General features: G+C 54.5%; 1 protein-coding gene across 1 annotated transcript; it reads right to left on the bottom strand.

Moving 5' to 3' along the window:
- Positions 1-5,290: 5,290 nt before the first annotated feature.
- Positions 5,291-14,075, bottom strand: Snai1 (snail family transcriptional repressor 1). Its single transcript, XM_027946442.2, has 3 exons — positions 11,035-14,075; positions 9,882-10,409; positions 5,291-6,263 (listed from the first exon to the last, which is right to left on the bottom strand). The coding sequence occupies exons 1-3, from the start codon at positions 11,114-11,116 to the stop codon at positions 6,079-6,081; spliced, it is 795 nt and encodes a 264-aa protein (XP_027802243.1). The 5' UTR covers positions 11,117-14,075; the 3' UTR covers positions 5,291-6,078.
- Between the last annotated feature and the right edge of the window lie 3,280 nt (positions 14,076-17,355).

The following is a 17,355-nucleotide window of genomic DNA, read 5'->3' on the forward strand; positions in this document are numbered from 1 at the left end:
CCAGGTCTGCTGGCTTGGCCTGGCTGCTGCTGCCCGCCTCCTTCCTCCCACTCCTTCTCTGCCTCCCCTGCTGCCCCAGGTGGCCTCCTCCTCAGCTGCCCTCCCGGCTGCCAGGCTTGCTCTCCACTCAGCCGCCCCAGGGACCTTGCCAAAGGACAGGCCACACAGGTCACCTCCCATGGCTCCCTCATGCCCTCGGGATAAATCCAGACACACACCCCCTCAACCTTCGTGGCCTTGGCCCTAGTCCCCACTGGTCCCTCTCATCCATGCCCTGGTGCCTACTCATCCTGCAACCCAGAGCTCACGGCTGGTGGAGCTCTCCCCTGAGGCCCTCTCCCTTCCAGAGCCGCTGGGCAAGTTCTGACTCACTCTGAGCCTCCTCCTCAGGGTCCCTCCTCAGGCCGCAGGGTTTGGTGAGTGAATAGGAAAAACTCCTGGATCTGTCCCAGGCCCCAAGAAGGAGATGTGAAACCCTGACACAGCCCCCTGTAGTGGGCTGATTGTGTTCCTCAGAAGGATCTGTCTCTGTGGTGTGCGGTGGCGCACACCTATGATCCCATCAGCCCGGGAGGCTGAGGCAGGAGGATCACGAGTTCAAAGCCAGCCTCTGCAACTTAGCAAGGTCCTAAGCAACTCAGTGAGGTCCTGGCTGGGGATGTGGCTCAGTGGTTAGGGGCTCCTGGATTCGATCCCTGGGGGTGGGCGTGGGGTCTGGAGGTGTAGTTCAGTGGCAGAGCAGCCTGGGTTCTATTCCCAGTAAGAGAAAAATGAATAAATCTGTTCAAGTCCCAATCTTAGGAATTTATGAAGGTGACCTTATTTGGAAGTAGGATCTTTGTAATGCAATCAAGTTCTGATGAGGTCACCGTGGATGAGGGTGGGCCCCAAATCTAATGACTGGTGTCACAGGACCGGGAGAGGACACACATAAAGAGGAAGCACAGAGGCTGGAGGCTTCAAGGAGGCCCCACCCCAGCCTCACAGGGAGCACAGCCCTGGGGACACCTTGATCTGGGGCTCGGATCTCCAAGACTGTGAGCAAAACCCTCGGTTGCTCTGAGCCGCCAGTTCGTGGTATTGTTAGAGCGACCTAAGAGGCCAACGTATCACCCAACTGGGACGTCAGAGAGGGCGCGGGGCCCGAGCGGGGCAGAGGGAGTCTGGCTGAACCCAGTCCTGCCTGGTGGGCACCCTGCCCATGGGAACACCTGGTCTAGCCTCTCCCAGTGTACAGGGGCCACAAGAATACCCCGCCACCAGGGGCCTGGGACTGAGCCGTTTTCCTGTGTACTAGGCACCCACACTTGCCTCGCTGGTAAAGGCTGTGCCTCATAGCGGGGTTTCTAGAAGACAGACAGAATGGACCCCTCTGCTCAGCAGATGCTAACAGGCAAGGGTAAGGACCAGACTTCACTCTACTTCATCCGAAAAGCTGTAGGGGCTGGGTGTGGAGGCCTGTGACTGTGGAGGCTGAGTCAGGAGGATCCCGAGGAGGCCTCAGTAACTTAGCAAGCCCCTAAGCAACTGAGTGAGACTCTGTCTCAAAACAAAAAATTCAAAAAGGGCTGGGGATGTGGCTCAGTGGTTAAGCACCCCTGGGTCCCATCCCCAGGCACCCCCGACCCCTGCCAAAAGCAAACCAAGCTCTTTGTGCTGTCACATCTTGCTGGAGAGCATGAGTGGCTCACGGTACTTGAGTTCTATATCCCATCTTTACTTTTTTTTTTTTTAAAGAGAAAGAGAGAGAATTTTTTAAATATTTATATTTTTTAGTTTTCGGCAGACACAACATCTCTGTTTGTATGTGGTGCTGAGGATTCAACCCGGGCCGCACACATGCCAGGCGAGCGGCTACCGCTTGAGCCACATGCCCAGTCCTACATTTTTTTTAATGAGAAAATAAATTCCCGTAACATTATGAAATGAAAAAGTCGAAATCAGAGAGGAGTCGGGGCACCCCAGATCCCAGCCTGCTAGAATCCCCCATCCCAGCTCAGGGGATACCATGGGTCACCTCTAGGTCACTCATGGGGCCCAGCTGCGCCCAGAGGTGGCCCTGGCCCCAGACCTGCCTGCCTGGACACTCACACAGAGGCTGGCTTTACAGCCGTTTGTTTCCTGGACTCGGTTTTAAAGAAAATCCAGGGGAGGGTCTAATGGCCCGGCCAGACCCTGCAGCTCCCTGCCGGCCTCTCCCCCAGCCACAGCCCCAGGCCACTGCCCAGACACAGGGCGACTTCCACCAGAGAGCCAGCCAGAGGAGTGGGCGGCGGAGTGAGCCGCTCGCCCGAGCTGGGCCACCGTCCCTGGTGACGGCTGAAGCATCCACCTGGCCTCTGAGGGCCTCTAGCAAGGTGTGGGTGAGGAGAGGGACCAGGAGCCTCCGCGGGGAGAATCTGCCAGGGCACCTGACCAAGTGGTCCAGGTGACATCAGCAGAGGGACCACCGGCCCCCTGGGGACCCCTGCCCTGCGAGAGACACCCCTGCCTCTGCGGTCTGCCAGACCTGTGCTGTCAAATTGAATTGTGAGGAAACAGGAAACAGCAGGAAAGCCCAGACCAAGGGACCATCTTGCGACAGCTGGCCTGGACCCTTCACAAGTGTCAAAACATGAAGGACAAAGACAGGCCAGGCTGGGGGCTGCCCAAGAGACAGGACAGGGAATGCTCCTGGGACCTGGGTCCAAGCCCTCTCCATCCCCAGCTCCCCTGCGAAGGACACCCCAGGACAGTGGGGAAATCTGTCCTCAATACGACACCCTGGTGTGGAGAGGGGACCCGGGTCATCAAAAAGAATCTTCCTCTTCTTCTTCTTTTTTAAATTTCTAAACATTCTTGTCCCTAGGAAATATATGCAAAAATATTCAGCAATAAGGGCCGGGGTGCAGCCTTGAGGCCCCCCAGGCCGCATCCTCCGTATGAGTGTGTGTGTGAGTGTGTGTGAGTGTGAACGGAGAAGACAGGGACACTAAACTCCAACACACTGGGCAGTGTGAACGTAGAAGCCAGCTCCGTGTGTTTTCCATGCAACTTTGGGCAGGTTGAAATTATTTTAAAATAAAACATTTAAACAACCTAAAAATAAGTCTCCCTGGACTCCAATCCTTGTCCCTTTTCATCTCAGTTCCACCTCTTACAACCCTGGAACCCACCTTTAATAGTATGTCCCCTTAAATTTCCAGAGTTCAATGCAAATACAAACAAGGGTGACGGTGACGACACCGGGCTCCCACCTCTCCTCCTGCAAGAGGGAGCTGCAGGCTCTTTGCACCTGGCCATGTGGCTCAGTGGGGCACTTCCCCGGCCACCTCATGATACCACCCCTCCCCCCCATCCCCAAAACAGCTCTTCCAGGGCTCCCAGGAGCCAGCTCTGAGCTGGGTGAGCTCGACTCCAGTCTCATCCCCAAGGCCACCCCGGGGCCAGGGCCAGGCCACTGCCACCTGTCACCCCTCCCCCTCCCCTTCTCACTGTGCCCAGCTTCTGTCCCTTTTCTCCCCATCCCAAACTCTGCTCCCCAGCAGCCAGGAGACCCCTTGTAAAGCTGCTTCCACTTCCCCGCCCTGCCCCCCCCCCCCCCCCCCCCCCCCGGCTGAGACAAAACTCCCACCGCCCCCCTGCTCCGTCCCCCCCCCCAGCCACCCAGCCTTGCTCCCTCCAGCCCCAGAGCATCCCCAGGTCTTCCCAGCGGTCCCAGCTCCGGAGACAGCCTCATCCCCAGCCCCACCCACCACCAATCCTCCAGCCTCGGCCTCTCCTGGCCCCTGGCACCGTGTGGCAAAGCAGCTTCTTTTGAATCACTTGTTTGTTTTCCGTCTCCCCAACTGGAACTCAGGTTCCGTGAGCACGGGGACTGTGCGGCTGTTCACGGCTGTCACCCCAGGACAGAATGACCGCCTCTTTATGGTCTCCAGGGGGCAGGTTGCTCTCACCCTGTTGTGTGGAGGCAAAACTGTGGCCCCAGGAAGGGGGGAGCCTGGCCTGTCACGGGCACCCTGGGAACTGGGACAAGAGCCAGCCCCTCCTGACTCCCAGACTGATGCGTTTCCAGGCCTGGGGGCTCTGGCCTCCTTTCCCAGAGGCCAGTCCCTTGGACACTGTGAAGTTGTTCACTTGCCGGTCTCAGCACCTACTGTGGGTGGACACAGTGACTCACAGGGACCCACAGGGACTGGGACACAGTAGGCCTTCAGCCAACTGATGCCCAGCCCCCACCCCACCCCAGCTTCCCCTGGGGGGGGGGCCGGCACAATTTGGCGATTGTTAGAGGACTTTTTTTTCCTTTGGGGAGGAAGGCTGCAAGTCATTAAGGCCGCTGGGCCCGCGGGTCACCGTTTCCTGTTTAGAAGAAAGAACCATCTCTCCTTCCACACCAGCCCCCAGCCTGACTCCAGGCCGCGAAGCCCCGGGAGCCTGCTCAGCAGCCGGCAGGAAGCTGGCACCTTCGGCACCTTTTGTGCTCAAAAGGGACACTCATTTTCTCCTGGCCCCAGGAGGCCCCCAGAGGTGAAGTCACCACTGCCAGCCAGCCAGCCAGGAGTGAATTGCCCCCGCCCAGGCCACAGCCCAGGTCCTCCCATGCTCTAGGCAGGAAGCTGAATGACCCCTACCCTTTGGCCTGGCTTCTCACCCTCCTGGCTCCCGCCAGCCAATTTCCTTGCATCAAAGGCCATTTGGTACCCAGCAGCCAGACAGAGGTGTGGGCCGCCTGACAGGGAGGCCCAGCAGGGCCCAGAGCCCTTGGGAACAGGAAGGACATCCTCTTTTCCAGCTGAGAGGGGCGCCAATCCTGCCCCAAAGACCTTCCCTGGCCTGAGCGGGTGAAGACCCAGGAAGCCCCCCTCGCACCCTCTGGGCCTGCTCAGCTTCAAAATGCAAAAGCAAGGGCTGGGGATGTGGCTCAAGCGGTAGCGCGCTCGCCTGGCATGCGTGCGGCCCGGGTTCGACCCTCAGCACCACATACAAACAAAGATGTTGTGTCCGCCGAAAACTAAAAAATAAATATTAAAAAATTCAAAAACAAAAACAAAATGCAAAAGCAAGAGGAGGGATCAGAGGCGCTAGGAGTGCAGGGGCTTGCTGGCAGCCAAGGGTCTCCGAGCCACAGGAGGCCCAGGAGTCTCATCTGCACAAGTTCCCTGACAGTGCAACTCTCCAGCACATGCCATTTCCAAGGACAATATTTAAGGCTGTGTCAGAAATACCAAAGCTCCAGGAATCCCTGCCCTCTTCCTTTCCTGAAGACCTCTGAAAATGCCCATACCCGCAAGACCAAGTAGAGCCTCTGTAATATATAAATTAATGCCTTTATTGAATATCAATAAACTGTATATATAACTATACAAAATGTTTCCTTAATACAAAATGTCACTTGCAATATACACACCAGTGTACCTTTAAAAATGTAAACATCGTCCTTGTAGGCCTGCCTGTCAGGGCCCCGGAACATTCTGGGAGACAAACTGGTCAGGCCGAAGCACCCTACTCAGCCCAACAGGCAAGGCCATTACTCACAGTCCCTTTTGAGACATTGTTAAATTGCCCGTGAAGCAGGTGTCACCAGGACAAACAGGAGGCTAAATAGCTGCCCAGGGCCAGGGGCATCTCGAGTGTCCTCCGGTCCATCCTTGTGTTCGAAGCCGCCCTCCAGTGCCCCACAGATGTGCGTGGGGGCGGGATTGTTGCATAGTCAGTCACACCTCTGGAAGGTGGTGGAGGGTTCCTTGTGGGGAGCACAGGGAGGGGAGCAGTCTCCTAAGTGGGGTGGGGGAGCTCCATCTGTCCGCTCTGTCCTGTTGCTCAGCAGCTGAATCCACACAGCTCTGGAGACACGAGCCCAGAGGCCAACTGGGGAAGGCCCAGGAAGCAGCTCCAAGGCCACCTTCGGTCCACTGTCCACAGGAAGGCCCGGAGAGGCCTCCTTCAAAGCCCATGAGGCCCCCGGGGCGCAACACCAGTCAGCAGCCTGCAAAGTCCACGGGGGCGTCGCAGCCAGGCATCCGTGGCTTCCGTGGCGGGGCGACGGATGGGGCGCCTTCCTCCTGGATGGGGGAGGCAGCTGGGGCGGTGGCAGGCTCAGCGGGGGCCACCCGAGCAGCCCGACTCCTGGTGCTTGTGCAGCAGGGACATGCGGGAGAAGGTGCGGGCGCACCTCGGGCACTGGTACTTCTTCACGTCTGAGTGGGTCTGCAGGTGGGCGCGCAGGTTGGAGCGGTCAGCGAAGGCCCGGCTGCAGTGGGGGCAGGAGAAGGGCTTCTCACCTGGGGGAGACAGAGGGAGTCACGCTGGGCGGCCGGGCCTTTCCTGAAGGGCCTGCCCCACACCACCCTGAAAGGGTCCTGGCTGCCCGCAGATTGGGCCCAGAGGCCTGCAGGGAGACGGTGGCTTTCCTGAGGGACCCGGAGCAGGATTCTGGCTGCTCTGAGCCTCCTCTCATCTGTAAAATGGGGCTTGCTCCCACTCACGGGGTTGGTAACCCAGAGAAGCAGGACGACCACGTGCTCTTCCCATCGCCAGGGACCTGGGAAACGCTCAACAGATCAAGACTCAACACTTTGATCCTTCTGTGGTCCTCATATTAAAGCTGGTGCAACTGAGGCCCAAAAGTTAAGGAGCATTTTTGGGGTCACCCTGCAGGGCTCCCAAGCCCTGGATTTTGACCAATGCACATACTGCTCTTGGTCAGGAGAAGCTTTTTACTAATCCTGGAGTCAAAACTTAATCTATACTGGGGACAAAGCTTAAGAGCTGGCCTAAGACTACTCGGGAGGCTGAGGCAGGAGAATCACAAGTCTGAAGGCAGCCTGGACAACTTAACGACACCCCGTCTCAAAGTGAACTAAAAAAAGCTCAGGGGCAGAGCATCCCCGGGTTCAGTTCCCAATCCCACGTGTGCATACACACTCATCCACATGTGCACACACACTCACACTCGTGCACACGGAAAGAAGAGAGAGAAGAAGCAGCTTAGGAGGCTTACCTCAGCGCTGCTCGGCCACCCTCTGGTTTGGTTTTGCGCTGAGGTCTAACCCTTCTGTGCTTTGCCAATGAGCTACATCCTCAGCCCTTGTTTATTTATTTTGAGACCCTTTTAGCTAAATTGCTGAGGCTGGCCTTGAACTTGCGATGCTCCTGTCTCTTGCTGGGATCACAGGCATGAGCCACTGAGCCCACTTCCCTCATCACAATGCTACTGGACTATCCGCCCCCCACCAGGCTGAGTCGCAGAGGGCAGAGGCCTCCCTTGAGTGCATTCCCAGATGAGGCTACAGAAACCCGCAGCCCAGACACTCCACCTCCCTGGCCAAAGATGTGGTAGGAAGTCTTGCACAGGAGGCGATACCCCTCAGGATTAAGTAGGTGCTCAATAAATGCATGTAGAATAAATAAACCTGCTTTTAATAAAAGGAATCAAAGAAGCTTGACCCCTCAATCACCAGATAATGCCTTTTCACAATCCCTGCCCCACCAAGAGGATATAGTTTCCAAAACAGTGACATTTTGTTTTTCCTTAGGCATATAGCTTTTCCAAATAAAAAGTCCTAAGGCTAATTCATTAAACAAAAAAGAACGGGATTCTCTAGCTCCCAGCCCCAGCCTGATATGCCCACAGGCCATGACCTATCAAATTCCAATGATGGCATTCAAGAAAAACTGAGAGTGTATGAATCCCGTCACCTACTGAGTGCTCTGCTGGGTCCTTGCTGGGAGGGGAGGGCGGCCAGGACAGGTTCCAGGGGCCCCACCCACTCAACAGGTTGCCACTGGGCAGCTAAGAGCAGGCTCCGCCCCACAGGACCACACAAGGGGAGGGGAGGAGAGAACTCGAGATGGGGGCTGCACCCGCCACTGCCACTACTGAACTAGCCCTGGGGCCGCCCGAAGGGTCTGATGGTGGCCTTCTCCCAGGTCCCAGTGAAGCTCTTCCTCATTCACACCCTGAGAACTAGGAGAGGACCAGGGGGACGAGAAGGTGACGGAGCCCATCAGTGAGCTGGGGACCAGGACCCCATCCCCCAGTTAGTGCTCAACCAAGGAGGAAGGGATCTTTTAGGGTGTGGGGGGGTGTGGCGGGTCCGTGTGCACCACAGGACCCCCTCAGACACCACCCCCCACCCCCGCCCGTCTCCAGACGCCTTTATGGCGCTCCGGCAAGTGTGAAATCGGCACCAGGCTGGCGGGGACAAAGGCTGCTGAGGGGGGCACTGTACATGCGATACCCCCGGGATTAAGGGGGCCTGCCACACCATGGGCCAGCAGCTGCGGCGGGAACAGGTGCTGGGCACCACTGCCCCGTGCACCTGCTCCGCCCCTCCCACCCACCCACTGGGCCCACCATGGAGGCACACAATGGGGTCCTCCAGGACAGCGAGGTGCATTTCAACGGCCTTTTGTGTCTGAGCCAGGCCTTTACATTAAAATGTCCGGTGGGACAGGGGGGCTGGAGGCTCCCGGAGAGCATCCTGAGGGCCTCAACACCCCCAAAATAGCGCCCCCATTAGCTAGCCAGGCACCAGGAGAAAAGGCAGCAGTTGAACCTTTACATGTTAAAATCAGGACAATTGGTGCACAGAGAGAAACAGTCGCTAAGGAGCCCTGCAAAGGGACAGGCTCCCCCAGACCACCCCCCCACACACACCCTCACTGTTGAAGGTCAGCCACCAGGACAGGAAATGACAGAGCTCAGCCTCCAACCTGGCCAGCTTGATCCCAATGCTCTCATGACCTTTGAACTTCCTCTCAAGTTACCCTCCAAGGATCACCCCCAAACACATCAACCTCCACCATTCAAGATCTGAAAAGGAAGGGTGCCTGCCCTTTCCTCGTTTCTGGGAAGTTTTCCATGTTGAAGTATTGTGTTTTTTGCGGCACTGAGGACCAAATCCCAGGAACTCATGCAGGCTACTGCCACTGAACTATGTACCAGCTGTTTTTTATTTTTAATCATGGCCTCACCAAGTTGATTAGGCTGGCCTTAAAACTTATGATCCTCCTGCCTCAGCCTCCCAAGCAGCTGGGATTAAGGTGTCTGCCACCACGCCCAGCACTCTGTATTCTGTATTGTTTTTTTTTTTTTTTGAAGGGATTGTGTTTTTTATCAGCAAAGTTGTTCCCTGATCTGCATGGTGGAATTGACTCAGGGTGAGGAAAACAGACCTAAGAACCATAATTATAAACCATTATTATAAAGTGATTAGCAATCTTAATAGCTACCCTACAAAGCATGTGCTATCATAATCCTAAGGCTCAGAGAGGTTAAATTGCTTAACCAAGGTCACACAGCATAGAAGCAAAGCAAATACCAACTACCATTTTTCTGAGAGCTTATCATGCACCAAGCGCTTTGCTCTTTCCACAGGCATTCTTTAATTTAACCTATACAGATACCCCACAAGGTAAAATGGGTATACTCATGCCCATTTTAGAGATGAGAAAACTAAGAATCAGAGAGGTGAAACATCATGGAAAGTTTGAGGAAGTTCTCAGACAGGATTTAGGGTAGTGGTAGGGGGGTACTGACAACGTCCTGTCTGACTGGGGCAGGGTGGTTTGTGGAAGGAGGAGCAGGGTGGGTCCCTTCACACCTGGCCATAATAGCAAGGTGTTGGGTGCATTTTTCCCATATCCAGCTCCAAAATATTTAGCTAAGAAACTGCAGAAGAACCTGCCCATCCGCTTAGCTGATGAATGCTTCTGCCAAACATTTCCAAAGGGCCAGGTCCCTGAACTTGAACTAAGTTAGAGCCTTAGTTTCCTTGATGTCAAATTAAAAAAAAAAAAAAAGAATTAAAACGAAAAGGAGAACAGCAGCTCAGAATCACAAAAGCCGATCAGAAGGCGTGGACTTGAGAGGGGCAGTAACCTGCAGGGCTACTTACCAGTGTGGGTCCGGACATGGCCCTGCAGCAGCCAGGGCCTGGAGAAGGCCTTCCCACAGGTTGCACAGACACAGGGGAGAGTGTGACTCCGAATGTGCATCTTGAGGGCGCCCAGGCTGAGGTATTCCTTGTTGCAGTACTTGCAGTTGAAAGCCTTGCGAGACTGGGGGTCCTTGGCCACGGAGAGCAGAGCCAGTTGCTTGGGCAGTTGGCCCAAGCCTGGGAAGGCAATGTAGGCCTCAGCCTCCAGGGAAGAAGCGGAGGTGGAAGAGAAGGAGGAAGGAGCTGGAGAGGGTGGGCTGGGGGGCTGCGAGCCCTTCCCACTGTCCTCATCAGACAGGGAGGTCAGCTCTGCTGCCTGGGGGTTCTCCTGGGGCTGCAGGGAGGCCCAGCTAATGGGCTGCGTGTGGGGCGCTAGGAGACAGTCCCAGATGAGGGTGGGCAGCGAGGCGGTGGGGTTGAGGACCTCAGGAGGCGGGATGGCAGCCAGCAGGTGGGCCTGGTCATAGGGCTGCTGGAAGGTGAGCTCTGAGGAAGACAGAGAGGGACAGGGTCAGGCATCAATGAAACTTTCAATCTGTCAACAAACATCAGCCCACTGAGGGCCACAACTAAGGACAGAGGCCGTTCCTGCCCTCCCACGCCCTTGCTCACCCAGGACACCACACCTGTGTCTCCTATAAGACAGACCCCCGACTTCCCAGCCCAGCTCGAGGGGGCCATTCCCAGGCCTCCCATTTCCTGTGTCCCCCAGGTCCCCAGCCCAAAGTAAGACCCCCAGGCCTGGTCTCAGCCCAGCTACCTGCAGATCCCCCTTCTACACCTCTCTTTCCACCCCTCCCCCAACCCTCTGGACTCCGGACTCTTCATAGTCACTGGCCAGAGGACTCTCCTGGCACAGCCTTCTCTCCTGTCTACACTCGCGGAGCTTCTCTGCCTCTCGCCCCCCACGAAGTCTCCAGTGCCCACAGCACAGCCCTCCACCCAACCGCCAAGATCCGAGGCTCCAGATCCACCTGCCCCACATCTCCGGAGCCCTGGCCTTTCTCCACAGGACATCCCTTGACTCGGTGTGGTCCCAGGACCTCTCCCTCAGAGGCCCCCCACGCCTGCGTCTCCCGAATCCCTCTCTGGGTCCAGCATTTCTGCTCACCGGGAGAAGAGTCTTGCAGCTCGCTGTAATTGGGCTTCCGGCGAGGGACCGAGGGCTTCCTGACGAGGAAAGAGCGCGGCATGGTGGCTGAAGCAGCCGGGGTCGCCGGGTCGCGCAGGGGCCGCAGGGAACACCACCCGCGAGGCCGTGCAGCGGCGCTGTGAGTGAAGAAGCCCGCTGCCTCCTTTAAATACCCCAGCCTCGGGGCGGGGCCACTAGCGCCACGCCCCTTTGTCAACGCCGCACCAATCGGAGGCGCGCGTCCACCGAAGGCCACGCCCCAAGCAGGTGCTCGGGGGACGGGCTGGGTTCGCGCCGCGTGGCGCTGGGAGCCCGGCTCCGGGCTGGTTCCACTCCTCCGAGGCAGGCTGTCGGGGCGGGACGCCCGGTGCTCGCCGACTCAGCGCCCCGCGTGTGAGCGCCTCTGGTGCCTGGGACCCCAATACCCGACCTTCCGAACCTGCCCGCGCCCCGGGCTCTGGAAGCGGGCTGAGAGGTCCTCCTCCTGCCGGCACCTCGCAAACAGCGTGGCGTAGACGAGAGACAGTGCACACTGCTGGGGCGGATGCGAGGAAACCGGCCCTCGCCGTGGCTGCTGGCAACGTGAAGGGCCACCGGCTTTTTGCAAAGCAGTCTGGCATCGTGTGGCCAAAATGCGCTCGTCCCTGCACTTCGCCCTCTAGGAGCCAGGCACTGTCCCTGGAGTCCGCTGCGGCTGCACCAGGGTCTCTCCCCAAGGGGAGCTCCTGGGTCGGTCGGCGGGGGAGACAGACGAAGTAAACAGAGGATTATAACGCAAAGGGAGGTGGGCTAGATGGAGGGGGGCTGGGGGAGAGACAGGACGCTGTGACAGTCTAGAGGCTGGTCACCTGACGGGGTGGAGGCGCGCGACTTTCCAGAGGAAGTGAAGAAATTTGGAGGGGGAAGGCCCGAGGTAAGAATCAGTAACTACTGCAGAGCCACTGAGCGCTGCTCCCGGGGGTGGGAGGAATCAGATTTGCCCGCCTCCAGGGCTTCGGAGTAGTTTGGACTTTGCCTCAAGGGCACTGGGGAGCCAAGGAAGGATTTGCAGCGGAGGAGGGACCTGTTTAGAGTTTCATTGGGAAAGATGGCCGTGGGCAAGCCGAGAGACAGCAGCAAGCCTAGGGCAGAGGCAAGTCCCTTCACCTGAGAATCAGAGGCCCCGTGTCTGAAGGATCCAAGACAGCTCCACAGAGGACACTGTCTGATTGGCATGTGGGATGGGCCCAGGTGAGGGAGAGCTGTACTTGGGTTCCAGCTCCCCTGTGAGGTGTGTCAGGCCCTGGGGTGGCCACAGAAACAAATCCCAAGGCCCATGGTACTGGTTTTCCCTTGGAAGGCAGAATCATGACAACCTCTAAGTCTTCCCCACACCAACAAGAAGACAGGCAGGACAAGTGTCACTAGGTGCTGGGATAGCAACTGAGAAGAAATCATCCTCCCTCCTCTGACTGGTGAGGGATGCAGAACACATCGCCCTCCACAGCCCTTCAGTTCCACAGGAGTCTCCACTTGGAGCCAGAGGGAGCAGCAGACTGCCCCCACCACCACAACCCTCACTCAGAGGAAAAGCCCAAATCCTTGCCATGACAGCTCGGTCCTGCTGATCCAATCCCTGCTCACCTTCTCTTCAGCTCTCTTCCTCCCCTGTGCAACAATGATTTCACCCAACCTCCTTCTGTTCCTCCCATATCCCAGCCCTTTCCCACCACAGGACCTTGGCACCTGCTGTTCAACCTCCCTTCTCACCAAATCTCTCTCCCATAGATCTTCACCTGGCTACCTTTTCTTTCATTCTTTGTTCCAGCAGCAATTTCACTAAGCAGTCACCCTCATTAGTAATGAGAGAAATGCAAATGGAAACCACAGTGAGATGTCATTTCACACTCACCAGAAGGACAAAAAGCAAAAATTTGGTCAATATCAAGTGTTGATGAGGATGTGAGGGCTAGCCAGAGTGTCAATGGGCACAACTACTTGGGAAAAGTTTGACCTCAGTAACAGGTGACTCCTCTCCCAGCAACGGGGGCCTCCCAGGGGTTCTCAGCCCTGGCTGGCGCACAGTAGATTTCCCTACAGAGTGTTTAAAAATACTTAAGCCTGGGCCCCACCCCACCCCACCCCCACATCCTGATTTGATTATCTGGGGGTGGGGCTTCTGGCATGAGCATTTTGAAACATCTCCCTGATTCTTCTAAAGAGCAGCCAAAGTTAAGAACTGCTGCCCAGCCCCAAACCAGACCAAACAAGAGAAGGGTCATTGTACCCTTGGTCCTATTTTAAAAGAAAAGAAATGGATACCACCCAAATGTGTATCAACAGAAGAGTGGATTAAGAAAACTGGAAGGGGCTGGGTTTGTGGCTCAGTGGTGGAGCGCTTGCCTAGCCTGTGTGAGGCACTGGATTTGAGTCTCAGCACCACCTATAATAAATAATAAAGGTCCATCAACATCTAAAAATATGTGTATAAAAAAAACTGTAATGCAATCCTACAAAAGAATTCTACCCATAAAGATGAATTACACATGAACTACAACTCCATGCAACAACAGAGATGAATCTCAAAAACATAATGTTGAACAAAAGAAGTTAGAAACCAATGCATCACAGATGGCTGGATTTACATGTGGGCCAAATGCCGGCACACTCACCCCCGAATTATTTAGGGATCCACACATACACAGGCAGTACAACTATAAAGAAAAGCAGAGATCTGGAGCTGAGGCAGGAAGATACTAGTTCAAAGCTAGCCTCAGAAATTTAACAAGGCCCTAAGCAACTCTGTCTCAAACTAAAAAAGCAAACTAGGAAATGTTTAATACAAAATTCTGAATGGGGTTAGGCTGGGAAAGGAGGAGCTAAAAAGAGGTTGCACGGGAGGTTTAGAATTCTGGTGATGTTCTGTTTTCCAATCAGGGAAGCATCTTTATTATTAGTGTCTCTCTCTTTCTTTTTGGAAGTTCTGGAGACTGAACCCAGGGGCCTGTACACAGGAGGCGGGTGCTTTATCACTGAGCCACACCCCTAGCCTATTATTAATCTTTAAACTGTGCACAGATAATCCAACCCCGTTAGGTGTGAATGATATAACTGAGGACACATGAGCACACACACTTAATATGTGCGAGGCCCTGGGTTTGAGTTCCAAAACCTCGAAAGAAGAAAGAAGGGAGGGAGGGAGGGAGAGAGTGAAGAGCGGGAGGAGAGTTAGTTACTAAGTCACCTCCTCCAGGGAGTTTCGCTAAAGCAAGACCCCACCCCACCTCAGCACCCAGTTTCTACCCAATTATCCTATTCTGTTATCTTCAAAGCAGGTAGCAGGTAGCGGAGCCTCAATCAGGTGTTTGTTGAATGATTTCAAACCCCACCTTTTCCTAGCTGGGTCACAAAGTGGCTCCCCTCACGTGAGGATTTGGGGAAGGGTAAACCAGCCACGGGCCCCCACAAGCTCCAAGCACCCACTGCCTCGTTTTCCATTTCCCCCCAAGGGTTCCAGCACCTGCGCTGGGGAGGGAGGGCGTGGGGACCCAGGCGGATCAGGAGGCGGAGCAGCACCCTCCTGGGCTCAGCACAGGTCGGAGGGACTCCACCCCGTGAGCCCCGCCCTCCAGGGGGCGGGGCCAGCTCCCCGAGCGGCGGGTCTGCGCGAGGGCGAGGGCGTGGCCCTTCTTGCAGGGGAAGCCGAAGTGACTTTTTTTGTTTTTATTTTTATTTCTTTGTTTGTTTATTTACCAGGAATTGAGGCCCTGAGCCACATGCCCAGCCCTTTATTTTATTCTGGGAGAGGGTCTCGCCGAGTTGCTCCTGCCCCAGGTCTGCCCCACTGTCCTGGTCGCGGACCTCTGGCGTCCTCTGCTGGCCGAAGCGCCTCCCGGGGACCTTTCATGGGGGTGAAAATCAATCAGTTGTTTTGGAGAGGGGTCCCGGACTATTTTATGTGACCAGACAAGGCTCTGGAAGGAAGATAAATCTGAACAGACATTTGCATTTTCTTTCCCTCTCCCTCCTTTTCTTTCCTGCTTTCCTACCAGGGATTAAACCCAGGGACACTTAACCATTAAGCCACACCCCAGGCCTTTTTATTTTTTGAGATAGGGTCTCGCCAAATTGCTTATGGCCTCGCTAAGTTTGAGGCTGGCCTTTTTGTTGTTGTTGTTTTAAATTTTTCGTTGTAGAGGGACACAATACCTTTATTTATTTATATGTGGCGCTGAGGCTCGGACCCAGTGCCTCGCACATGCTAGGCAAGCACTCGGCCACTGAGCAATAACCCCAGCCCATTGAGGCTGGCTTTGAACTTGCTATCCTCCTACCTCAGCCTCTGGAGCTGCTGGGCTTGGGCCACCACACCTGCGACATCTGCATTTTCTACAGATGCCAATCCACCATGAAAAGCAAAACTGAAAATGTGACTTACAATCAACAACCAAAGAAAAACCTTCAGTACTATTTTTCCCAGTGTCTTTTTTTTTTTTTTTTTTTTTTTGAGGGGGGGTACCAAGGATTGAACCCAGGAGGCTTTACCATTGAGTTACATCCACAGCCCTTTTTATTTTATTTTGGTACTGTAGATTGAACCCAGGGACACTTAACCACTGAGCTACATCTGTAGACATTTTTATTTTTTATTTTGAGTCAGGGTCTCACTAAATTGCTTTGGGCTTCACTAAGTTGCTGAGGCTGGCTTTGAACTTGCTGATCCTCCTGCCTCAGACTCCTGAATGGCTGGTATCACAAGCATTGGAGCTGCATCCTTTTTAGAGCATGGATTATGCCAGAACCACACAACTATCCCACAAAGGGACTCGTGATGGGCATTTAGGTTAGATTACAATTTTCTTTTGATACTACAAATAACATGGAATTTTCAATAAATGGCTTATACACATATTTTTGCACTCCAGGTCTAAATGTCTTCCAAAAAGGTTAAACTAAATTATATTTCAAGCAGGAATTGAGGGCTCCTTTTCAAAATAGCTGACACAGACTATTGTCTTTTTCTATTATTATTATTATTATACTAGGGATTGAACCCGGGGACTATAGTCCCTTTTTTATTTTTTATTTTGAGACAGGATCTCACTAAATTGCTTAGGGCCCACTAATTTGCTGAGGCTGGACTCAGACGTCTTCCTGGCCCTCATCCTCCCGATTTGCTGGGATTACAGGCCTGCGCCACCACGCCTAGCTGTCTAATTTTTTTTTTTTTTTTTTATCTTTGCCCGTCTGAGAAGGGAACCTGGGTCTTCTAGCGGAGATTTGCATTTCATGTGAGCAGTGTTTTGCAGGGAGGCACCAGGGACTTAAGTCAGGGGCACTCAACCACTGAGCCACGTCCCCAGCCCTATTTTGTATTTTATTTAGAGACAGGGTCTCCCTGAGTTGCTTGGGCCTCACTCTTGCTGGGGCTGGCTTTGAACTTCCAGTCTCAGCCTCCAGAGCTGCCTGGCAGGCGCCATCTTTTTTACATACTCTGAATCAGTTTCAGTTTCTCGGTGTTTTGAACCACTTTTCAAGTCCTTTTGATCACCAAGTCGATGAATTTCTCATTTCTAAAAGCTCTTTATCAGGTGAGCTGGTCTCTGTTGATTAGATCATTAATCAGTGAAGGGATCAATCAAGAGTTGGCGAGTTAATCGTGACTGGAAGGAAGATATCGCCCAGGGAAAGTTCCTGTGTGTCAGGGCTCCACTTGCCCTTCATCCCTGATTTAAACAACAAAGCCTCACCCAGGGTCTCTCATTTGTCTGAAAACAGAGTCAGCCTTGGGCCTTGCCCAGTAAATCAAACTCCCAGGGAAGTTTCTGGGTCAGGATTCAAGTCTTGGGCGTGGCCCAGAGCTGGCTCTCAGGAAGACATAGGAGCCATTCTCCTTCCATTTGCAGAGGACTTGAAATGTGTGAGGTTCATTTGCACAGGTGTCCCCACAGCATCCCAGAGTGGCCCACATAAGGACCAGTTAATATAGCACAGGGCGGCCATATTGCCCACTTGTCAAAAAAGAGGAGAAAGGGGGCTGGGCTGGGGCTCGATGGTGGAGCGCTCCCCTGGCAAGTGTGAGGCACTGGGTTCCATCCTCAGCACCACATAAAAATAAGTAAAAAGGTATTGTATCCATCTAGGAAAAAAGAAAAAAACCCTGGGTCTAATCCCTTCGACTGAACAAATTAAGAAATTTTCAAATATATATATTCAAAAAAAAAAAAAAGGAGAAAGTTCGGGGGTCACCTTGGAAAACGGAAGTTCCCCAGGGCCTGGAGGGTGGATGTGTGTGGGTGGGCGGAGCACAAAGCCAGGCTC

The sequence above is a fragment of the Marmota flaviventris genome, chromosome 2 (assembly GCF_047511675.1).
Source record: "Marmota flaviventris isolate mMarFla1 chromosome 2, mMarFla1.hap1, whole genome shotgun sequence".
Taxonomy (NCBI): domain Eukaryota; kingdom Metazoa; phylum Chordata; class Mammalia; order Rodentia; family Sciuridae; genus Marmota; species Marmota flaviventris.